At 44.8% G+C, this 25740-nt stretch overlaps 1 protein-coding gene across 2 annotated transcripts in view; it reads right to left on the reverse strand.

Moving 5' to 3' along the window:
- POLR3E (RNA polymerase III subunit E) overlaps window positions 1–25740 on the reverse strand; it is an 892447-nt gene that overhangs the window by 738740 nt on the left and 127967 nt on the right. For both annotated transcript variants that reach the window (XM_044089628.1, XM_044089629.1), the window contains exon 4: window positions 10304–10381. In XM_044089628.1, the coding sequence (XP_043945563.1) occupies window positions 10304–10381 (78 nt within the window). The remainder of the gene's footprint in view (window positions 1–10303; window positions 10382–25740) is intronic.

Below are 25740 nucleotides of genomic sequence, written 5' to 3' on the forward strand. Positions count from 1 at the left end.
TACTTTAGCTACATGGGTGTCGAATGACAGACTACTATCAACCTGGGTCCCCAGGTCCCTGATAACTTCTTCTGTGCTCAGTGGATTGCCACCTATTTGGTAGCTAGGGGTAACCTTTTTCCCCCGAAGGGTATGACTATGCATTTTTTGGCATTTAACTTTAGGCCATGGCTCTGGCACCAGTTATCCGTTTCTGTGAGACCCTTCTGAAGGATATCTGTGTCAGATGTGTTTTCTACTATGGCGCCCAGTTTGCAGTCATCTGCAAACTTTGTCAGCCATAACCCTCCTGTGCTTGCTTGTACTTCGGAAAAGTAGATGCCAAACAAGAGTGGGCCCAGGACTGAGCCCTGTGGGACACCACTTGTGACAGGCTTTGAGTCTGACATGGCGCCAGCAACTCTGACCCTGTGGGTTCTGTCACTCAGCCAGTTTGCAACCCATCTTATGATGTATGGGTTAACATTTAAGCTGAGTAGTTTTTCAATGATACCCGAGTGGGGTATTGTATCGAAGGCCTTCGCCAGATCAAGGTAGGCTGTATGGACTGCCTTTCCCTCATCAATGGCTTTGGTGACTTGTTTTGAAAAAGTCAACCAAGTTTAAAAGGCATGATCTGCCTTAGACAAAGCCAAACTGGGTTGGATCCAAAGCCTGCAAATTCCCTATGTCTTTGTTTATGAGGTCCATTATGATCCTCTCCATGGCTTTGCAGATAAGGCTTGTCAAGCTAATGGGCCGGTAATTTCCAGGGTCGGTGGAGGCACCGCCTTTGTGAAGTGGGACCACAGTTGCAGTGCGCCAGTCCCTGGGTACGTATCCAGAGGTAAGACTATGATTGAACAGCTGTCCTAGCTGTGGGTTTAATTCCTCGTTGAGTTCATGGAGCACACAGCCGGGGACACCATCAGGTCCCATGGATGCTGTGTTTTTTGCTTTGGAAAGAGCAGTTCTCACTTGGGCGTTAGAGATGTTTGGGGGGCTGCAATCGTTTGGTATGGATATCTCTCCTTTTGGGCGGGAGAAGTTTGCACTGAACCTGTCAGCCAGTATGTTGGCAATGTCTGTAGGATCAGTAATCTTCACATCATTTTGAACTAGTTCTGAGCATATCTGGGAGTTTCCTCCCAGGTTTCTAACATAGCTAAAGAAGGCCTTATGATTGTCTTTTGAGTCTTTAGCTATTTTTCTCTCAAAATTTGCTTTGGATGATTTTGAGAGCTCTTAGTTTTTTACTTATAATGATCAAGGGTGTCTTACCTTTTAAGGATTTTGCTCTATCTTGTAGTAGCTTCCTCCTTTTGTTGTAGAGTTTGTTTATGGCTGGGGTCCACCAGACTGGACGCTTGCCTTTGGTACAAAGAGTCTTTGTTTTGCTTGGGATTGCCTTGTCCATGCAGTCCTGCAGGTGCTGGTAGAAGGCATTTGTAAGTGATTCAGCGGCTTGAGTACTGTTTTCTGCCGGCTCGGGGGCCTTAAAGGAGACCACACTAGTCTTTAGAAGTGTGAAGTCGGCTTTCGAGAAGTTCTTTACTGTGGTCTTTTTTATTTCAGGTGGGGGTGGGATGAGGACCTCTAGCGAGATCAGTTTGTGATCTGATCTCACCAGTGAGGGGTATACTTCCGGTGTTGAACATTGTGCTCCCATGTTCGTGATGATGAGATCAAGTATGTTTTCTCCTCTTGTGGGATGGTGACTAGTTGTTCCATGGCATTTGAGTTTATGAATTCCAGGAACTTTTGGGCTAGGGTGTTTGGGCTTGAGTAGTGTTCCCAGTCTATATTAGGGTAATTGAAGTCACCTAGTATGATGGTGTTTGGTGATACATTTATCCCCTCTAGTGTTTTCAGGAAGGCCATGTGAGGTTCCTGAGTTTGTGAGGGTGGCCTGTAACATGCTACAATTTGCAGCGCAGTCTTGCCTATGGTTAATTGCACCTGGATGGTCTCCGATGCATCGTGCGTTGCCACCAGTCTTGAGGTGTGGGTGTCCTTGATGAATATGGATACGCCCCCTCCTTTTTGGTATTGTCCGGATTTTGGGGCCGGAACGCATGATATGAGGTAAAACCTGATAGTGCTGGGGTGCTCTCAGGAGCCTTGAACCAGGTTTCTGTCACAGCACAGACATCGATGTTCTCCATACTGAGAAGGGCCTCGAGTGCGTGCATTTTGAGATTTAGACTTCTGGCATTGAGCAGCATTACCCTTAGTTTTTCCTTTTTGTGTTCTAGGGTGGTAGGTTTAGAATTTGAGCCTTGCCTAAAAAGGCACTATGGGGTGGCAAGAGCCTTTGCCAATATCCGAATCCCAGGGTGACAGGTGCAAGCCGTCCCTTGGCAGCGTGGCTTGTCCAGCATGTCATCCCAGGCAGACAGACATTGGATCCCCTTTGAATGACACCAGAGTTTAAGCCAATTGTTAAAGCTGATCATCTTATCTCTGTATTGTGGCATCATTCTTGGTGAAGGTAGGATACTGCTCAAGGTCAGGGTCATACCTGCCTGGGCTACATAATCAGAGAGCTCCTCAATGTCTCTTTTCATGTAGTCCAAGGAGGTGCGTCTCAGGTCGTTTACACCAGCGTGGACAATGACTGAGTCGTATTTGTACCTGCTGTTGAGAGACCTGAGTGCTTGCGTTATGTGGCGGATTCTAGCCCGACAGGCAGCTTACTGTGACCTTTTCCTTACTCAGTCTGGTGAGCGGACGTCAGTGTGTCTGACTATGGAGTCACCAATGACTAGTGTGTCTGGCATTGTGTTTGGCCTTAAGGGCTGTGACTGTTTGACACTCTGACTGTGAGGTCTATGTGTTGCAGGTGTTGTGTTCTGAGGTGGTGGTTGTTTGGGTGTCTGCTTTGGTGGCCTCTGCTGTTTTGGTAGATTTTTGATCAGAGCCTCAGAGTATGTCTTTGTGTGTTTATGTGTATGATTTGAGGTTTTGATGGTACTATGTGAGACTGAGTCTATAGTGTGTGTGGTAACCTTCTCCTCCTGACTGGTCTTGCCAGTCCTGTGTTGAGAGAGCTCAGCCTCCAGTTTGGCCGTATAGTTGCATCTCTCGCATGTATTTGTGTTTTGTGGGAGGAGGAGAGGGTTGTCTGTGTACATGAGGCAATTGTAACATTGCCTCAATATTCCCAGGTTCAGCAGCTGAGCAGAAGAGGACACTAGCAACTGATCCCTCGACATGCTAGAAGGAATAGACAAAAAAACTTTAAAAGAGATTCTGGGGGACTTGGGTGACCGAGAAATGGGGGTTTGCCTTTTTGGGGTACTATCTATGACAAGAGTGCCGTATCAAGGTAATAAGTACTGTAGGAGCAAGTGCTAGGTTTAACAGATAGAGAATAGTCTACTTGGAGTCAAGTAGAGATGATCTTTTTAGTTATAGGATACGCTGATTAGATCAGTAGTATAGTTCGAGGAAGGTAGTTTTAAGGAAAATTTGAAGAGTGGACTTTAGGTAGCCCGAATAGTTTAAACCTGCTTAACCGGCGCTGCCCTAGTGTGCAACAGTGGCAACTCCGCGCTAAAACGCGCTTTATAGCAGGGGGCTGGAAAAGACAGGAAATGACCCAAAATGGCCAATAGACTACAAGTTACTGCCTTAAACCACTCCTCTAAGGACAAACAGGCAGCTCAGTACTCCCCACTCTCACTGGTGAGTAAAGAAACTTCCCCCTGACCAAACAAGGAAAATGGAGAAACACAGGAACCAAGACAAAGCCCAGGGATCAGCAAAATCTAGTCTCTGGAACACTAGTTAGGAAAGTATGGAAAACAAGGATATTTTTGTTTTTTTCAAGTTTTTTTTACAGAAAAGCAGAAAACACAATAAATGCTATGATTTTCGACTAAATGCTATCAAAATCTAGTACACTTGAGTGTATTAGCCTGTAGTTTAACTTTTAGGCAAAACTTAAACTAGCAAGTGCAGTAAACAGTTTTAGCTTATAAACACAGTAAAACAGTGCAAACTTTGATAAAACAAGCAGAAACAGTAGTCGAAAGGCACAAAAAGTCGAAAAAAGCCAAGAAAAATACTTAAAATCTGGAAAGGTAGTCTTTTCTGGTCTCTGCTGCTAGAGGAACACTGCTGGCCACCACGAGGAGCTGTGCTGAGTTCTCAATAGCTGGAAAAGCCTGCCAAAACACGCTTTATAGCAGGGGGCTGGAAAAGACAGGAAATTACCCAAAATGGCCAATAGACTACAAGTTACTGCCTTAAACCACTCCTCTAAGGACAAACAGGCAGCTCAGTACTCCCCACTCTCACTGGTGAGTAAAGAAACTTCCCCCTGACCAAACAAGGAAAATGGAGAAACACAGGAACCAAGACAAAGCCCAGGGATCAGCAAAATCTGGTCTCTGGAACACTAGTTAGGAAAGTATGGAAAACAAGGATATTGAGAAACTGCCTGAGTAAAGGTTGAGAAAAGACTGGAGGATCCATGTTGTATTCTGCTGAAATTGCTGATGCGTGAATCTTAATGGAGGAGTAAGACAGACCATTGTGGAAAAGCTCTGCTAAGTATTCCAGGATGTTAGCTATGTTTGCCAATGATGCATCTAATCCTTTTGTTTCACTCCAAATGAGATATCTTTTCCATTTTGCTGAATAAGTTTTCCTTGTTGAGGGTCTGCGAGCCTCCAAGATAATGTCTTTAACCCTTTGAGATAAATCTGGGTTATTTTGCCTTATGTAATGTTCCAAGCAGCTAGTTGTAGTGTTTTCAAGTTTGGATGCAAGATTTTGAAGTTGTTCTGTGTTAGCAGTAGAGGTAGTTGGGGTAGAGGCCATGCGTGTTCCCGGGACATACTCCTCAGTAGTGGGCACCAATGTTGCCTCGGCCAGTCTGGAGCTATCAAGATGGCCCTCGGGTGTTCTTCTTTGATCTTCAGCAGCACTTTGTGCATCAAAGGAAGAGGTGGGAATGCATATGCTGTCAGGTTTTCCCAACTGAAAGATAGGGAGTCCACCCTCCAAGCAAGTGGGTGGTATGTCCTTGTGCAGAATTTCTTCAATTGGTGGTTGTGTGGGGACGCGAACAGGTCTATTTCTGACAGTCCCCATTTCCTTGTGATGGTTTTGAAGATGTATGGATGCGGCATCCATTCGTGGGCATCCGTGGTGGTTCTGCTTAAGATGTCTGCTAGTATGTTTTCTTTTCCTGGCACAAATATGGCCTGGAGCTGAATGTTGAAGCTCAGGGCCAAATTCCAGAGGTCCATTGCCATCCGGCATAGAGGATAAGAATGTGTGTGCCTCCCTGCTTGTTGATATACCACATAACTGTGGTGTTGTCCGTCCTTATCAGCAAATGACCCTGTTGAAGGAATGGTCTGAATGTCTGGATTGCCTGTTTTACTGCCAGCATCTCTTTTTGATTTATGTGTAGGTTCATCTGGTCTTGAGTCCATAAGCCTTGTATGCACTTGTCCACCATGTGTGCCCCCCAACCGAGGTCTGAGGCGTCCGTGGTGATAGCCTGGCTTGGGTGAGGCCTGTGGAAGGGCAGTCCTTTGTTCAATTGACAGGCCTGGGCCCACCACTGGAATTCTTGTTTCAGGCATGGAATTATTGGAATTTGGGTTTCTAGGCTGTGCTTGTGCTGAGACCATAAATTCCTCAGATACCATTGCAACTTCCTCATATGTAGTCTGGCATGTGGAATTAATATTATGCAGGATGCCATGTAACCCAGGGCTTGCAGTATTTTCCTTGCTGTAAGCTGGTTCTGCGTTGTCAATGCCATGAAATAGAGTGGTAGCTGCTTCTGTTTTTCTGCTGTGAGGAATGCCATCTGGTTTGATGTGTCCAGTTCTGCACCCAAGAAGGTTATCCTTTGGGATGGTATCAGCCTTGACTTTTTTGTGTTGACTGTGTATCCCAGGGCTTGCAGCAGGTGAACAACCTTTTTCAAATCTTTTATTAATTTGTCCTTGCTGTCCGCTTGTAACAGGCAGTCGTCCAGGTATGGATAAATTTGAATTCCCTGGAGCCTGCAATGAGCAATTACTGATGCCAGGCATTTTGTGAATACTCTGGGCGCAGTAGATAAGCCAAAAGGCAATGCTGAGAATTGATAATGCTCTGATCCTGCAAGAAATCTGAGGTATCTTCTGCAATTTGGTCGTATGGGGACGTGCAGGTATGCCTCCTTGAGATCCAGAGTTACCAGCCAAGACTCCTTGCCCAGCATGGGAAGAAGCTGCTGTAGGGTCAGCATCTTGAATTTTGGAACAATGAGATATGTGTTTAGAGCGGACAGGTCGAAGATAGGTCTCCATTGATTTTCCTTTCTTGGTACCAGGAAAAGCCTTGAATAAAAGCCTTGTCCTTGTTCCAAGGCCGGTACCTTTTCTATAGCTCTCATCCTTAGTAAGTGGTCTATTTGCTGTAGAGCGTTCGTCCTTTGGTTTGGAGGTAGGTTTGGCATTCCTCTCTTCCTTGGAAGAGTATGGAAGTGAAACCTGTAGCCTTTGTCTATTGTCTGTAAAATCCATTTGTCTCCTGTAATGTAATGCCAATTTACTGAAAATAAGGCTAGCTTTCCGCCTAAGGGTGCTCCCAGTTGTTCCCTGGTAGGCGGTTTCAGAGCCAAGTCACTGGGATTGTCCTGTGGAAGTGGTAGTGGCTGGATCTGTGGCAGTACTTCTCTGGCTGTTGGGCTGCCACTGACGTCCCCTGTAGGCACCTCTGGATTGACCTCTACCTCTAGGGCGTCTATTTCTGCTTCTCTGTGCTCTGGTGGTTTCTGGAAAGGACCAATTCTTGGAAGGCCAGTTCCTACTAAATCTCGGAGGCTGGACCTGTAAGAAATCCTTTACTGTCTGGACAGATTTAGCTTTTTCTTCCACCTTCTTCAACACTTGCTGTGCAGGGGAACCAAACAAACTGTGCTTTTCCATGGGAGCATCCAGAAGTTTTGACTTTACATGGTCTGGTAAGGATTGCTCTTTTAACCATGCATGCCTTCTGATCACTGTACCCAGTCATAGCTGATCTAAAGGAAGCCTCCAGTGCATCATAGCCGCATTTTAAGGAATGATTACTGACCTGCTGAGTGTTATGCACCAAATCCTGAAGGGACTTACGGTCTAAAGGCTCAGGCGAGGACAGTTTTTTAGTGAGCTGATCTAACAGAAATTCCTGATACTGAATCATGTGGAATTGACAGTTTAAGGCCCTAGCCGAAAGAGTAGCAGAAGTATAAACTTTTTTACCCCATCTCTCCAATGCCCTAGATTCTCTTTCAGAGGGGAGGGGTTTTTTGGCAGAGGCAGTTGCTACTGCTTTGGGGCCCTGTGAAATAGTTTCAGGATCTGCTATAGGAGCCTTATACAAATGATAATGTGTGTCCGGAACCCTGTAGTATCTGTCGGGCTTAGCAGGGGCCGGAGGCAGTGAGTCAGGGGCAGTACAAGCATCATTAAATGCATCATCCACAACTGTAAGTACTGGAGGAATAGCTAAAGGCCTATGCTGAGGTAAATGTAAAAAGGTCCTAAGCCTTTTCCTAGAGTCTGAAAAATCCTGGCCCTGCCATTGAAATTGTTCCCCATAGCATGCAAGGTTTCCCCAAAGAAAATTCCTCAGGAGGAGAGGCAGAAGGTATGGAATCCTCTGCATCAGAGTCCTCATATGGAGAATAAGGGCCTTCTGGAGGATTTGTATTTTCTGAATCATCAGAGGAGTAATCTGAAGAAACTGGCTCAGGGGGCTCCGCTCTAGGTCTCTTCTCTGGAGGTGGGTGAGAGGCCCTGTCAGGGTGAGACTGGGTTCCCCTGATCAAAGAAATGAGATCCTCTGCTAGACTAAGCATTTGAGTATTAGTGCTAGGCCTGTGAGAGGAGGTTTTAGCAGGTACGGCCTTTGAAGATTTTGTTGCTTTGGCCCTGGCAAAAGCCTTAATTGACATGGATGCAGGGGGCCTAGCAGCTCCACGTGCAGGAGTAGATACATCTAAGGGGATAGTATCTGATAAATCCTGAGAAACTGTAAGAGCAGGTGGATTTTCCGTAGCAGATTCAGCCATGCTGGAAGAGGCCTCCGTAGTAGGAGGTATGCTTTCGGCTGAAGGAAGAACCGCGGACTCGGTTTCAGTCGAAACCGAGACACTCGCGGTTGGCTTAGCCGCGGTTTCGGCCGAAACCGCGGACCGCGAGTGTCGGTCCTTTTCCTTACGCTTTTTAACTAAATGTGAAGTCGGAGTCTCCGATGGCATGATATAAGCAAAAGCGGGCGAAAAACTCCTCTGCAAACTCCGACCGACGTCTAAGTGTCCGTCGGTTGAAGGAAGCACAGGCTAGACAAGCTGCTACGTCGTGGTCTGGGCCTAAACAAGGTAGGCAGTAAGAGTGGAAATCTTTATGAGGTATTTGTTTCCCACAAGTTAAACAGTTATTCACTTTTTCTGACATCGCTGAGGCAAGAAAGAGTCCCCAACGGGGTACTTAGCTTTTTAGAAGTCTTCGGTAGTAGTAATCTCTGGTTCTGACCAACCGGCACTTGCGAACAGCTTCTGCTTCGGGCGCCACGCGGCAAGAAAGACTGAGGAAAATGGCGTAGGCTGATGCCTTTATACCCGCTGAACTGCAGCTATGACGTTGGGTGAAGTGCGACATCAGCCGAGGCCAGACCCAGACTTTGGAATCCGGCCGACCGAAGGGCTGCCTGAGGCCAGGACAACCCATTTGTTAGGACTGCAGATGCATCCTTGAAGGACATCCTTGGAGAGTGGAGTCGAGGAGAGGTGGTCCTGAGAATTTTAGTAGATGGACTGGGAAATGGCTCCCGCTCCGGAGATTGTTTGCAGTGCCTTTCCGCTCTTTTCTCTTGGTCTCTCTTGTCCTTATCTCTATCCTTTGGTTTAGTCTCTGTCTCAGAAGGCTTAGAGGGAGGCTGAGTCCCAGCCTGAAGGGGGGGGGGGGTTGGCTACTGGAGCTGATGTAGAGGTCATCGAATCCAATGCAGAAACTGGTAGAAGCCCTTAGCTACCAGTTTTGCCTTCCTTTCTTTCAACGCCCTAGAGTTGAACCCTGCACACACACTACACGGCAAAGAAATGTGGGGAACACACAGGCAAACAACACAGAGTGTGGCCATCAGCCGGTGAAAGCTTGTGGCCACACACTGTGCATTTTTTAAATGTTGGTTTTGGCTGCTCAGCCATCACCACACACCACTCAGCCAAAACTAAACCAACAAACACACACACAGGATGGTTAGGCCTACATTACCCTCACAAATTCCTAACTTTTTAAACTACTTTTTTTTTTTTTTTTTTTTTTTTTTTAACAGAAAACCGATGAACGACGAAGGGGAGGAAAGGGATGACCAAAAAAACGACTACACTCACACACTAAATATATACCAAAAAGTACCACTTACTACACCCAACTTGGAGCTATACAGACCATGATGCGTACGCATGAAGCAGCAAATGAGATCTGGGGGAAGGTAGGAGATGTGAGGGATTATGGGTAAAGGGAGGAGCTCGGAGCAGATGCTTGAAAAATGTTGCCGGCTCAGATCCAATATGGCTCCGAATACCCACAGGTTGCAGATAAATGAAGTTAACTACTTTTGATCTATATTTCACAGGAACATGTGCATTTAATTGAAAGCTTCGACACACATCCAATAACTACTTCTGATCGTGCACCAATAAAACCTAAGATAAAAATGCAGGGTAGTAAAGTAAAAACAAGACACTGGCACTTTCCCACTTTACCTGTTAAAAAGAGAGGAATTTGCGGAATCTGTAGTGCAAATATTCGAGAGCTATTAGGGAAGATAGAAACATCTTCAGAAGTTACAACTAATGGCTGGGACAAAATACAAAAGCACTTTAAAAATAAGGTCAAAATAAGAGAGAGAGATGGTTAAAAAGCAATAGAAACTACTTAAAAGAGCTGATAAAGCTTAAAGTACTGCTGAATAAAGGGAATCTCACAGAAGAGGAAAAACAAATGCAGAGTGCTAAAGAAAAAATAAGGGAGTATTCTAGATAATATGCATGAATTTTGAAAGACTGCAGTTAAGCAACTATTTTTTGATAATTCGAGTGCTGGCTAGCAACCTTTTGCGTGCAGCTGACCCATTGTTACCTAGTAGATTCTCTGTGACTCTGCTTTGACGAATACAGCAAGTCCGGCAGCCTCCCTCACTCCCCCACAGGACGGGAAACATCGTCTCTGGGACTCTCAATCCCGCACTCCCTGACTTCCCTCTCCAGCTCAATCTAGCAGACACCAACTCAACTTGTCATTACCAGCAAATTCTAAGTTCATACCTTCTGTTGTTTGGGCTTTATTTTTGCAGACAAATGAGTGACATCATCGTAGGTCATCGAATATGGACGAATTGGGTACTGCAATTAGAAATAGCTTCAGGTTAGTACCAGACTTTTTTCATTATAGAGAGTAGCATAACAGCTACATAAAAATTAAACGTTTAATTTCAGTTTATCACAATGAAATGCACATCTATAGAAGCATGATTTTTGTTTAGAACATGACTAAGATAAAATATAAATGCAAAATAAAAAGTATGGTAGAAGTGACTAAGGTTCACATAAGGCTGCCCAAGTATTTCAATACTTCCTGTGGGCCCTAGGATCCAGGCTTCTCTATATTTTAGCCAATGTCTTGATTTGCCAGTCTTCTTTGGAATCCACATGATGTTTACTCCCTTATCCATGAAGCACTCATGTCTCCTCTATTCACCCTCACAAGCCACTGCAAAGTTCTGCCATACTACTACTTTCAGCTTTTCCTGGTTAGGGGTCACCACAGCAGATAGTGCAGTTGTTTGCACTTACCATAAATGTAGATGTTTGAGTGTATTCACTGTTGCAGTCATTACATTTGGGTAATCTGCTGGCAGGTTGCCCTCAGTCGGCCTGATTAACAAAGTCTTGGGTCCTGCATCTGTTGCTGTCCCTTCTTCCGTGACGTCAGGTCGTCAGGGGTATAAAGCATGCAACCGACGCCATTACATTAGTTTTTCTTGCCCCTGATGCCAGGTGCCCCCCAAATGGGGAGCAAATAAAATTAAAACACACAAAAAATATACCTCCAACCAAAATCAAATACACCAAAAGGGCTTTTAAGCATAGTGAAAGAAGGTAGAGGTATAGCCATAGAAAAATAGGGGGCTGGAGGGAGGGTAACAAGGACCGCAACAGTGAATACACTAACATCTACATTTATGGTAAGTGTGCACAACTGTACTATGTTGTTCGTGTTTCACTGTTGCAGTCATTACATTTGGGTAGATTCCCAAAGCTATGGTTGGGTGAAGGGAATTATACAGCATTAGGACCAGCTATAAGGCCCTGCAGGACAGCAGTGACAAAGCCAGCTCTGGATTTAGAGAAAAGTGGTAAATGGTAATGTTTGGTGAAAGTATGAACCGAGCTCCAGGTAAGAGCTTCTAGAATGTCCCTGGAAGGAACACCTCTGAGAAAGGCTGTTGAAGTGGATGCAGCCCTGGTGGAATGGGATCTGATCCCCTTGGGGATAGTTTTTCCATGGTGCATATAGCAGAAACGAATACAATGGCTTATCCATTTGGAAATGGTTTGTTTTGAAATAGCCTTTCCCTCTGCCCCTGCAGCAAATGCCACCAGCAGTTGTTCAGATTTTCTTTGAGATTTAGTCCTGTTTAAGTAAAATCTAAGTTGTCTGTGTACATCCAATGAATGCAGAATCAGTTCCCCCTTGTTCTGTGGATTGGGAAAGAAAGTTGGCAAATGAATGGTCTGATTAAGAGCCACACTGGATACCACCTTAGGCATGAAGGATGGATTGGTCCTGAGAGATACCCTGTCCGCATGAAAAATGATGAAAGGCTCCACTGCCATAAGAGCCTGTAATTCGTAATTCCTTCTAGCTTAAGTGACTGCTAAAAGAAAAGCTGTTTTCCAGGAGAGAAATTTTAAGTCTGCAGTAGCAGCTGGCTCGAAAGGAGGGAGAGTGAGCTTCTCCAATACAAAATTGAGGTCCCAAGCAGGGGTTGGAGCTCTCCTGGGAGGTCTTAAGTTTTTGGCCCCTCTGAGATACTGCTTTAGCAGAGGACAAGAGAAGAGGGGAGTGTTCTGTGTTGTAATGAACTGAAATGGCTGAGGCATGGATTTTTAAGGACGAAAAGGACAGGGCCCTTGTGAAGCATCTCAGTTAAGTATTGCAAAATCTGAGGAACGTTGGGCACTGCTGTGCTTATCCCTTGAGATTGATTCCAGGCACAGAATCTTTTCCATTTGTCAGCATAAGATTTTCTAGTACTGGGTCTTCTCACCTCCAAAATGACATCCATCACAGGTTTGCTGAGGGATGCTAAGGGTGAATTTAGGTTATTAACCACGCTGCAAGATTCAAAGTTTGGAGCAGAGTTTGGTTGTTCTGCTGAGACAGTAAGTAAGGTGTCTGAGGCAGGTGCCACGGTGGAAGGTGTGACACACTGCGCAGGAGTGGGTACCAGTGTTGGTGAGGCCAGTCTGGAGCAATCAAAATATTTTTTGGCAATCAAAATATTTTTTGGTTTGTCCTGTTTGACTTTTAATAGAACTTTGAGAACAGAGGCAGAGGGGGAAAGGTTTAGACTGATAGGTTTTTCCAGCTGAAAGAGCATCCACTTTCCAGGCTTTTCCAGCTGAAAGAGCATCCACTTTCCAGGCTTTTCCAGCTGAAAGAGCATCCACTTTCCAGGCTTTTTTGTGATGAGTTCTTGTGCAAAATTTGTCCAACTGATAGTTCTGGGGTGAGGCAAAAAGATCCATGTCTGGGCTCCCCCATTTGCGTGTCAACATGTTGAAAATCCATGGTTCCAGTTTCCATTTGTGAGGGTCCATGAGATTTCTGCTTTTTTGCCTGCCAGAGTATTCAGCTTTCCTGGCAGGAATTGAGCTTGATAGGTCAAGGCAGTGTTCCACAATGCCATGGCTAGTCTGCAAAGGGGGTAGGAGTGTGTACCCCCCCTGCTAGTTTATGTACCACACAACCGTGGTGTCCGTCTTTATCATTAATTGTCCTGGATGAAGGTAGTCCTTGAAGGCTGTCAGTGCATTCTGTACAGCTAACTTTTTTTGATTGCTATGAAGGTGCATTTGAATTGGGCTCCATTTGCCCTGAATGCACTTCCCTGCCAGATGAGCCCCCCAAGCACAGTCTGATGCGTCTGTAGTTAGGGTTTGGGCGGCAGGGGGTGGTGTGAATGACAGTCCCTTGTTTTGGTGGCAAGCCTCTGCCCACCATAGGAACTCTAGTTGCAGGCAAGGTATGATAGGAATCATTGTTTCCAGGCTGTGACAATGTTGACTCCATAAACTTTTTAAGTACCACTGAAGTTTCCTCGTATGCAGTCTTGCATATGGAATTAGAAGAATGCAGGAGGCCATGAACCCCAAGGCTTGCAGAGTTTGTCTTGCAGATAGCAGGGTTTTTGTGGCCATCTGTTTGAAGTCACCCACCAAATGAATTTGCTTTTCTGGCGTAAGGAAAGCCATCTGGGCAGTTGTATTCAAGCTTGCACCCAGGAATGTAATTTTTTGACAGGGTACCAGTTACCCTAGACAAGTTAGAACCCTTTTTACAAATGCCAGATGTTTTAGAAGAATGTCTAATTCGGGCAGAAAACAGGGACAATCGTCCAGGTATGGATATATTTGAATACATCTTTGCCTGCAAAATGCAATTACTGGAGCCAGGCACTTCGTAAAGACAATGGGTGCAGTAGATAAGCCAAAGGGCAGTGCAGAGAACTGGTAATGCAAGTAGCCTGCTTTGAAGCGGAGGTATCTTCTGCAAGATTCCCAGATTGGGATACGCAGGTAAGCCTCTTTTAAATCTAGAGTTGCCAACCAGGCATCTTTGCCTAGCATAGGAAGTAACTGGTGAAGAGTCAGCATCTTGAATTTTGGAATGTCCAGAAATGTGTTTAGAGTAGATAAATCCAGAAATGGATGCCATGATTTGTCTTTTCTGGGTACCAGGAAAAGTCTTGAATAGAAACTTTGTCCCTTTTCCTCTTCTGGTGCTGGTTGAATAGCTCCCATGCTCGTGAGGGAAAGTACTTGTTTCTGGGCCTCTGCCCACTGATTTGGGGGCAGGTCTGGCCATCCGTTTGGGATTGGCAACGTGGGAATGAAATCTATATCCCTGGGATACTATATTTAAAACCCATTTGTCCTGGGTTATAAGTTGCCAGTTTCTTACATGAAGAGCCAGTTTTTCCCCCAAAGGGGCGGTTAAAAGTTAAGTGCAAAGGGATGCCATTGAGACTGCTTACCATAAGGAGGTGTCCCATTGTTTTGTTCTGAAAGTCCTTTGGGACTGAAACCTGGTGCCTTTGGAATGTCTGGGTTTGACTTGATTGGCTCTCGAAGGAACTGGAAAGGACCAGTTCTTTGTAGGCCAGTGCCTACTACATTTTGGAGGTTGCACTTGTAAGAAATCTTTCACAGTTTGCATAGATTTAGCTTTATCTTCCATCTTTTTTAGAACTTCTTCAGTCTTATTACCAAAGAGACAGTGCTGTTGTAAAGGAGCATCCAACAATTTTACTTTAACATGATCAGGCAGAGTTTGCTCTTTGAGCCAAGTATGCCTTCTTAGTACAGACCCAGTCACAGCAGCCCTGCAAGAGGCCTCCAAAGAATCAAAACCACACTGCAAAGGATGTTTTCCAACTTCTTCAGCTGACTGCAATAAATCCGGTAAATTTTTATTTTCCACAGTCAGAAATTAACATCGTTTTCTGTTTAAGCAGTCCCATGATATGCTGTTGATATTTAAGCATATGAAATTGACAGTTTAAAGCCCTGATTGCCAAGGTTGCAGAAGTGTAAACCTTCTTACCCAATCTATCCAGCGCCCTGGAATCTCTATCAGAAGGGGTAGGATTTTTAGCAGTAGAGGCCTTAATGCCCTTGGGACCCTGAGAAATGGTTTCAGGATCTGCAACAGGATTTTTGAAAAGGAATTTGTGGGAGTCAGGAACCTTGTAGTATTTGTCTGGCTTACAAGGAGCTGGAGGCGGAGAATCAAGAGCCATACTAGATTCTGAAAAAACATAATCAACCATGTCTAGAACAGGAGGTATAACCAAAGGCCTATGCTGAGGAAGAAGAAGAAAATCCCTTAGTCTCTTTTTAGATTCAGAAAAATCCTGACTTTCCCAGTGGAAATGTTCCCTTAAGGTATGCAAAGTTTCCCCAAAAAGAAAAATCCTCAGGGGGAGAAGCAGAAGGAATGGAATCTTCTGCATCAGAGTCCTCATAAGTAGGTATAGACAATTCCTGTTCACTGGAAGAATCAGAAGAAATAGAATCCTGTTCAGAAGATTGTCAATATCTTTCCTAGGCCTCTTAGAAGGGGGGGGGGGGCTGACTACCCCTGACCAGAGTAATTACATTTTCAGCCATTTTGATCATTTGTTTATTAGGCATAGGGGCCTGCACATGTGGCCTAGGCGTCGGGTTTTTTAGACATAGGTCGACATTTTGGCCATAGTTTTGAAGATGGCGTCGGTCTAATATACAAATCTGTAGGCCTGAAAACACCCTCAGAAGCCAGTGCCTGCACAGCGGCTCCGGACCCATCCAAGGTAGACACATCCGCGGGTTCCATAATTGAAGCATCTCGCGGCATACCGGACTCCGAATGGGTCTCAGTAGAGGCCTGTGAATCAGAATTAGCGAGTATCAGGGGCTGCGAAAGCACCTCACTGAGTACCAGCGAACTGGCGACTGTCTTAGGAGAAGCATCTTCGGCAGTTTTGGACCTCAACAGTCTGTCTCTGTCTTTTTCTTTGCGTTTTTTTAGGTATTCCGGTAGTCGGATTGCTAACAGACGACATTTCTAGATAAAGCGTGAGCCAAAATATTTAGATGCAAAACTGTACTAACGTTTAATAGTGCGTTGATTAAATAAAGCACAGAACCGACAGCAAGGTACGTCGTGGTCAGGGCCTAGGCAAGGAATACAGTACAAATGGAAACCCTTATGAGGTATTTGCTTCCCACAAGTAATGCAATTATTAACTTTTACAGACATTGGTAAGGAGCAAGAAAAAGTTTCCCCAACGGGGTACTTAGCTTTTTAGTTGAAGACTTCGGATCTGAAACTCGAAAATGAAAATTTAAGGAGTCAGCCGACCAGCACTGCTTCGGGCAACTCGCGGCAAGAAAGACTAATGTAATGGCGTCGGCTGCATGTTTTATACCCCTGACGACCTGACGTCATGGAAGAAAGGACAGCAACCGACACAGGACCCAAGACTTTGTTAATCAGGCCGACTGAGGGCAACCTGCCAGCAGATTATCCAAATGCAATGACTGCAACAGTGAAACACGAAGAATATCACCTGTCCACTCATGAATGGCAGTGGAGTTTTATGGTGTTGAGTTGCCAGCCTGGCACCCAACCTTCCACAGAAGCCACACACGCGCACACACTAATGCCTAGGATCAATTTAGTGTGTCCAATCCACCTACAGCATGTCTTTGGGATGTGGGAGGAAACTGAAGCATCCGGAGGAAACCCACATGACCACAGGGAGGACAGGCAGACTCCACACAGACAGCACCCCAGCCGAGGATCGAACCAGAGAACCTCTTGCTGTGAGGCAGCAACGCAAACCATTGCACCACTGCGGCCACCCAAAGTTCTGCCACACTTATAAGGAAAAAAGTACGCTCAGATCCAAGTGTCCTTCCTACACCTCATCCAGGCCCTCTCGTGATAATAACCCCCCAACATTTTTTTTCATTTTACAGTACAAGTCAGAAAGTACAGCTGTGCCATTCACCCATGGCAGAACCAAAAATGTCTGTGCTATCATCTCTGCATAGTCTCAAAATTACTCATATAATTTGAGAGACAGGACAGAGAAATCAGAGCAAGTACCACAGGTAAGACTTCAAAAACGGAAAATCTGCTCTTGCCAGGTTTGGTGGCATAGAAAGATAAAGCGCTCACTACAGCCCAAGTAACCCAAGTTTGATTAGTGGCCCAAGTGCCTGATAGAACTAGCACAGAATATCAACCCTTAGAGGACAGACCCAGGCGCAAAGCCTGTCAAAAATCAGAGACATCTGGCTAAAATCAGAGATGCCTAATTATGTATGCATATTTATGGATGAGGTATAGTCAGAGCTGCACAGCAAGCAAGACAGCAAAGTTTTACTTTCATTTTATTAGTGGTGTTGTTGCCTTTCGGCTTTTCCCGGTTAGGGGTCGCCACAGCGGAACTCCGGTCCGCTAATGATTGGCAGTAGATTTTCACGAACGCCGAGGTGCCAGCTCGACATTCAATCTTCAGCGAAGGCACGCCCATTTACCCATGTCTTTCGAACACACACCTAACCGCGGGGAGGACATGCAGACTCCACACAGAAGGCACTCCCTGCACTCCAGCCGAGAATCGAACGGGAGAACACTTTAATTTTATTAGTGTCCTATGCATAAACTTATGGTAACATAAAGGTTACTTCCCTCAACAACAACCAAGAATCTCGTATGGACCAAAGGAAAAAATTGTAACCAATAAATCTAGAAGACACCAATGGCATACGGTGAAAAAGTTTAATATCTATGAATAACTTAAAGTAAAATCCAAACGTACAACAAAGATACTTAAATCTGAGTTGAGCACTTTCATTGCATTAACTGAAAGAAACTTCTTCAGAACTAATGACATTCACCACCAAATAACTTCAAAAAAACATCATTTAACATCTACATGCTGAATATCAATATTTCAATTCATCAATTTACAATTTTAAGTGCTTTAATTTTAATATGGAATTAATAGATACAGAGTCATTTAAACCCTGATAGCATGTAACACTGAACTTCAACTGCCATTTCATCTCGCACTGATAATATCTTCCTCAATAAACTGCCCTCTAGGATTATTCACTAGTTGTTCCAGAACAAAAAATTCAATTTTATGATTATATTGGGTCTGTATATGTCTATGGAGTGCATTTGCAGTTTGTTATACCAGGTAATGCTCACAAATTCTGCACTTTAATATGCGGTTTACTTTAACTCAATATGAAATGCGGACACTTACAACACAACACATAGCCAAATAAATCACCTGTTTTGAACTGCAGTTGAAATGCCCATGCACTGAACAAGATTTACCGTTGACAACACAAGTACCAGTTTGTTTTATGTACGGGCATTGTGAACAGTTCCCGCATTTGAACATGCCCGTTCTATCATTGGACCAATCAGAAAGGGTATGCGCTGTTTCCAACCAATCTTTTAAATGATTTATCTTTCCTATACACTATGATTGGTCGCTCACCAAATTTACGTAAACTTACACTGTCATTCCTAAATATACTCCAATTCTTTATCAATATTTCACCGATCACTTTACTATCTAAAGAATACGTACTAATTAATAACATCTTCACATTGCAAAACATCTGAATTTACTACAATATACCTTTCTAGAAGACAGCTTTTGGGACAAGGACAAAATATGCACAACACTATCAGCTTGGTCATCAAGGGAAGTGGAGAAACCATGCTGTTAGGTTGAGGGAGTGCAGATTGGTAGGATTTAGACCTGCTGGATGTGAAATGAGATCAGGAGTGTGATCCAAAACCTAATGCAGATATAGCAGAAGAGGCCACAGAAATGGCACACAAAACGAGTTCAGAAGAGGGCTGAGAAGATCAGTGTCAGCAATGGGCTGGCTTCTAGAGAAATTTGACAATTAATTACAGGAAATTAAAGTTGTGTACACTTACCATAAATGTAGATGTCTGAGTGTATTCACTGTTGCAGTCTGACTTGTGGGATTTCCTGCTGTGAATGCCCTTGGCCGGCCAGACTACCAGAGGAAAAAAATCTCCCTCCTCGTCCTGACCAACATCAGTACGCTTGGGTATACAGGGAGCCAACCGACATTGTGATCATCAGTTTTTTTCTTGCCCCCTTGAAGGTAGGAGCCCCCAAGATGGGTCCTTATGCAAAAGACCTAAAACAGAAAACATAAGCAAGGTAAGGGGGGAAAAAAGAAAAAGTACAGTTTTGTACCTACCATAAATGTAGATGTTCGAAGATCCACATTGCTGCAGTCCTTACATATGGGTAGTCCGCTGTCCTCGGTCGGCCCGAATACCAAAGTATTAGGCTGACGTCGGTCAAGGCGCTTAAAACTGACATCAGGACGTCAGGGTACAAAAGCGCATGACCGACGTCATTTCCTCAGTCTTTTCTTGCCCCAGATGTCAGAAGGCCCTAACAAGAAAGGCCAAAGCCAAAAACCAGCAAAACCTAAACAACCACCCGTGCACTAACCATATTTACACTATGTACAACACAAACCACACCACCACCTTCAACAACAGAGGGGAAGGCGGGAGGGTAAATTGGACTGCAGCAATGTGGATCTTCGAACATCTACATTTATGGTAGGTACAAAACTGTACTATGTTCTTCATCTCACATTGCTGCAGTCCTTACATATGGGTAGAATCCTAAAGCAGAGGTAAGGAATTAGGAGCTGCCAACATGCCTTGCAAAATTGCAGTTGCAAATCCAGCCCTAGATTTAGAGTAAAGTGGAAGGTGGTAATGCTTAGAGAAAGTATGCACTGAACTCCAAGTAGCTGCTTCCAAAATATCTTTAGTAGCCACCCCCCTTAAAAAGGCTGTAGAAGTGGCAGTAGCCCTAGTGGAATGAGGCCTAATCCCAGCTGGAATCTCCTTACCATGATGGGAATAACAGAAGGCAATACAAAACCCAATCCACTTAGAAATAGTTTGTTTTGACACAGGTTTGCCCTGAGAACCCAAAGCAAAAGAAACAAACAACTGCTGAGACTGCCTGAACCCTTTAGTTCTGTTCAAATAATATCGCAACTGTCTGTGTATATCCAAAGTGTGCAAAATCCTTTCCCCTTTATTTTGGGGTTTGCATAAAAAGTAGGCAAATGAATAGTTTGGTTTAAAGCCACACTAGAAACCACTTTAGGCATAAAAGAAGGGTTAGTGCAAAGACACCCTGTCCTTGTGGAAAATTAAGAAAGGCTCAACTGCCATAAGGGCCTGTAATTCAGAAACCCTTCTCGCAGAGGTAATGGCCAACAAAAAAGCAGTCTTCCAAGATAAATATTTCAACTCTGCCGATGCTGCAGGCTCAAAAGGTTGTAGAGTGAGTTTCTCCAACACAAAATTGAGATCCCAAGCAGGAGTATGAGCTCTACGTGGGGGTCTTATATTTTTTGCCCCTCTAAGGAATTGCTTAAACAAAGGCTGAGAAAATAATGGTGGGTCACAGTCATAGTGAGCAGAAATTGCTGCAGCATGAACCTTTACAGAGGAGAAGGACAAACCCTTGTCCAATAACTCAGTAAGGTATTGAAGCTAACACTTAAATTAGGTTTAGAAACATCAAAATCCTTTGCAGTACTCCAAAACAAAAATCTCCTCCATTTATCTGCGTAAACTTTCCTTGTACTAGGCCTTCTGGCCTCCAAAATAACATTCAAAACTTGTTGTGGAAGCTGAGACCCTCCAGGGTTTAAAACAGAATATGCCAGGCTGTCAGATGTAGAGAATGAAGTTTGACATTGAGTAAATGACTGTTCTCCTGAGACAGCAGGTGAGGAATCAAAGGCAAAGGCCATAGAGGCTCCTGTACCAGACTTCTCAGTAATGGGTACCAGTGCTGTCGAGGCCAATCTGGAGCTATTAAAATCATGTTTGGTTTGTCCTGTCTGACCTTCAGCAGTACCTTTGGGAGGAGAGGCAGAGGTGGAAAGGCATACATGTGAAGATTGCTCCAATTGAATGAGAGAGCATCCACTTTCCAAGCCGAGGGATGAAACCTTTTTGTGCAAAACTTTGGCAGCTGGTAATTCAGTGGAGAAGCGAACAGATCTATGTCTGGAGTTCCCCATAACACTGTCAATCTCTGAAATACATGAGGATCCAATTTCCACTCGTGGGGATCCATAATTTGTCTGCTCAACACATCTGCTAAGGAGTTCTGTGCTCCTGGCAGAAACCTTGCCTGAAGATTTAGCTGTAAACTGAGAGCAGTCTCCCACAAAATCATTGCTTGTCTGCATAGAAGATAAGAATGCGTTCCCCCTTGCTTGTTGATGTACCACATGACAGTTGTGTTGTCTGTTTGAATCAACACCTGCCCTGGAAGAAGTAAATCCTTGAAAGCTATCAATGCAAATTGGACTGCTAACATCTCCTTCAAGTTGATATGTAGATGTTGAAGTCTGGCAGGCCACGTGTCTTGCATCCATTTTCCATTTAGATGAGCTCCCCAAGCTTTGTCTGAGGCATCTGTCGTTAAAATCTGACTCGCCTCTGGCCGGGTCACAGAGAGTCCCTTGTTTAGGTGACATTCCTGAGCCCACCACAAAAATTCCTTTTGAATGCAAGGTATTATTTGAATGACAGTGTCCAAATCTTGGCAGTGCTGTGTCCATACATTCTTGAGATACCATTGTAGCTTCCTCATATGCAGTTTGGCATTGGGAAGTACCAGAATACAAGATGCCATGAACCCCAAGGCTTGAAGGACTGTCCTTGCAGTCAGCCTGGACGGATGAGACAACTGATGGAAGTAAAGAGAAAGATTCTTTTGTTTGTCCGGGGTCAAAAAGGCCATCTGGGATGCTGTATTCAGTCTCACACCCAGAAAGCACATGTCCTGAGAGGGTACTAGACTGGACTTTATTTCGTTCACAGAATACCCCAGGCATCTTAACACTGCCATCACATACTGTAAATGATGAAGAAGTTCGTCCTTTCCTTGGGCCAGTATCAGGCAATCGTCCAAATAAGGATAAATTTGTATTCCTCTTAGCCTGAAAAAAGCTACCACTGGAGCCAGAACCTTCGTGAACACTCTGGGCGCAGTAGATAAGCCAAAGGGCAATGCAGAGAACTGATAATGTGAAGTCCCAGCCCGAAAATGCAGATACTTCCTGCAACTGGGCCTGATAGGAACATGAAGGTAAGCCTCCTTGAGATCCAGGGTCACCATCCAGTGATCTTTGCCCAGCAGAGGTAAAAGCTGTTGTAACGTTAACATTTTGAACTTGGGAATGTCCAGATATGTGTTGAGGATGGATAAATCCAAAATTGGTCTCCACGTGTTTCCTTTCTTTGGTACTAGAAACAGGCGAGAATAAAATCCTAGACCCACTTCTGGCAGAGGAACCGGTTGTATGGCCCCTATATGAAGTAGTAGAGAAATTTGTTTGCGAGCCTCTAGTCTTTGCTGAGGAGGAACGTCCGGCATGCCTTTGAAAGGAGGCAAGGTATGGAAATAAAACTTGTAACCCTGGTGTATGATATCCAATACCCATTTGTCTTGGGTAACCAACATCCAATTTTCCTTGAAGAGTGCTAACCTTCCTCCCAAAGGTGCTGCCAGGCAAGAGGGATCTGGCAGCTGCAAAAGTAGGTCATTGGGCCTGTTTACGAAAGGACTGGCCCCTGCCCTCACCCGAAGATTGTGCAGGGGAACTCCCTGTTCTAGGCCTGAAAGAACTCTGAGCTCTGCCCCTACCACGTCTAGATCTACCCCTAGACTGAGAATCATAAGAAGGATACGTCCACCCCTTAGCAGGCCAATTCCTACTAAACTTCGGAGGCTGAACTTGCAAAAAATCTTTAACAGTCTGCATAGACTTAGCCTTGTCTTCAATTTTCTTCAAGATTGACTCCACAGGTGAACCAAACAACACATCAGACTGCAAAGGAGCATCCAAAATCCTTGTCTTAACATGGTCAGATAAATTCTGATCCTTCAACCAGGCATGCCTGCGAAGAACTGAGCCAGTGGCAGCCACCCTAGACGAGGCCTGCACAGCATCAAAACCACACTGTAAAGAATGCTTACCCACCTGTTCAGAGACATGCACCAAATCTTGCAATTCTTTACACTCAATGCCTTCCGCCAGAGCATCCACCTTAGACTTCAACTGAGAAAGAAGAAAGTTTTGATATTTCAACATATGAAACTGGCAATTCAAAGCCCTCATAGCTAAGGTAGAAGATGTATAGACCTTTTTTCCCCATCTATCCAAAGCTCTGGCTTCTTTATCTAAAGGAACCGGATTTTTCACAATAGAGGCCTTGACACCCTTAGGTCCTTGACTAATAGTTTCTGGGTCCGCCCTAGGACTCTTATAAAGATATTTGTGAGCCTCAGGCACCCTGTAATACCTATCCAGCTTAACAGGAGCAGGCGGCAGAGAATCAGGATTAAGTGAAGCCTCTGCAAACACATCTTCCACAACATCCAGAACAGGGGGTATAGCCAAAGGCCTATGCTGGGGTAACAGCAAAAACTCCTTAAGCCTTTTCCTAGAATCAGAGAAGTCCTGACCTTCCCACTTAAAATGTTCCCTCATAGAATGAAGAGTCTCTGAAAAAGAAAAATCCTCTGGAGGAGAAGCAGAAGGAGTGGAATCATCTGCATCAGAATCAGAATAAGGAGAGTACTCCTGCAAGTCTTCAGCCGAAGACTCTGAAACATCCGAAGCCTGTTCAAAACTTCCCAACTCTGGCTCCACCCTAGGCCTCTTATCAGGAGGGGGCATAGAACCTCTAATCAGAGTAATCAAATCTTCTGCCATTTTAAGCATGTGCTTCTTAGGCACAGACCCTGCTGAACTAGGAGAGACCCCAACAGGAGCCAAAACTGGCCTGCCTCTGGGAGAAGCCTTGGAAACCGAAGGAGAAGGCCTAACCACCCTAGGAAGGGAGGGGAGTACAGTAACTTGAGAAGCCCCTTCGGCCTGACCTGCTTCCTGAGAGACTACTTCCTGCAAAATCAAAGTCTCCCCCTGAGACTCCAGAGAAGTCTCCGTCGGAACCACCGGTTCCACTGAAGCCTCTAAAGAACCGGCGTCCGGAACGGACGACTCATCTTGCCTGGGTTTAACTGCTTTGTCTTTGCGCTTCTTTGCAGAAGCGGGCGCCGGAGAATCCGCCGGCATATTATAATTGCACCGCTTCCCAAAGACCAGCCTAGCACAATCTAACCTTCGCTTAATAGTGCGTTTATTGAACCTAGCACAAAAGCGACACCCAACAACGTCATGCTCAGGCCCCAAACAAGGAATACACAAAGAATGATAATCCCTATGCGGTATCTGTTTCCCACAAGAAATACAGTTATTCACTTTTTCTGACATCCGGTAAAATACTGAGGCAAGAAAAAAACCAAAATAATCCCCAACGGGGTACTTAGCCAACTTGGATTCGGCCTGAAACTCCGAATTCGAAAAATTTCAGAACGCCGAACGGCACTTGCAACGCTGCTTCTGCATCGGAACATGCGGCAAAAAAGACTGAGGAAATGACGTCGGTCATGCGCTTTTGTACCCTGACGTCCTGATGTCAGTTTTAAGCGCCTTGACCGACGTCAGCCTAATACTTTGGTATTCGGGCCGACCGAGGACAGCGGACTACCCATATGTAAGGACTGCAGCAATGTGAGATGAAGAACATCGGGGGTTTCTCTTGGTAACAGTGAACACACTCAAACCTCTACATTTATGTAAGTGTATGCAACTCTACTATGATCTTTGTGTTTCACTGTTGCAGTCCTGACTTCTGGGATGATTCCTAAAGCTGAAAGGATGATCAATGGAATATTAGGGAGAGGAGAGTATGTCCTGCAAAATGGCAGTGGTGAATCCTGCCCAATCCTGCCCTGGAAAAGGCTGACAAAAGTGGTAGTGTTTAGTGAAGGAATGCACAGAAAACTAGGTATCAGCTTCCAGGACATCCTTGGTATGGACTTTTTAGAAAGGCAGTAGAGGTAGCAGTAGCCCTAGTAGTGCGAGTCCTGACTGCCTTGGGTGGCTTCTTGCCATGAAGGCTGTAACTAAATGAAATACAGTGAGATCCATTTGGAAAAAGTCTGTCTGGAAACTGGTTTCCGTTCAGAACCAGTAGCAAAGGCCAGAGAACATCTGATTTCCTGAAGATAGTAATGGAGCTGAATATGCACACCCAAGGAATGCAGGATTTTTTCCCCTTGATTCTGAGGCTTGGGAAAGAAGGAGGGGCAGGTGAATGGCTTGATTCAAGGATGTGTCAGTAACCACCTTGGGTATAAAGAAAGGGTAAGTGGGAGAGACTGGATGGATGGAAGATGAGAAATAGTTCCACTGTCATGACCACCTGCAGCTCAGAGACTCTCCTAGCAGAGCTGGTAGTTACTAACTTGGAAAACTGCTCTTTTGCTAGCTAAGTTAGCAGAAGCTGCTGGTTCGAAAGGAGGCAGTCAGTTTTTCCAGAACAAGACTGAGGTCCCATAGAAGGGTGGGCTTCCTCCTGGAAGGTCTGATGTGGATCACCCCCCCAAGGAACTGCCTTAGCAGGGACTGTGAAAAAAACAAAAACAAGGATGTGGGCTGAAATGGCAGAGGCATGAATTTTGATGGAAGAATAGCATAAGCCCTTGTCAACCAGACTAGCCAGATTATTTAGGATGATGGAGATCTTTGCTAAAGCAGGACTGCGGTCCTGTTGACACCAGATAGAAAATCTTTTCCAGTTAGAAAATAAGATTTCCTGGTACTAGGCCTTCTGGCCTCTTCGAGGATGTCTTCAACTTTCCTGCTGAGGGCGAGCTCGGTCCTGCATGCTGTGGGATTATCCAGGCTGAAAGTCTGAGTGTTTGCAGGCTGGGGTACACAATCCTACCTTTGCCCTGAGTCAGGAG

The sequence above is a fragment of the Protopterus annectens genome, chromosome 12.part0 (assembly GCF_019279795.1).
Source record: "Protopterus annectens isolate FY-2018-M chromosome 12.part0, PAN1.0, whole genome shotgun sequence".
Classification (NCBI taxonomy): Eukaryota; Metazoa; Chordata; order Ceratodontiformes; family Protopteridae; genus Protopterus; species Protopterus annectens.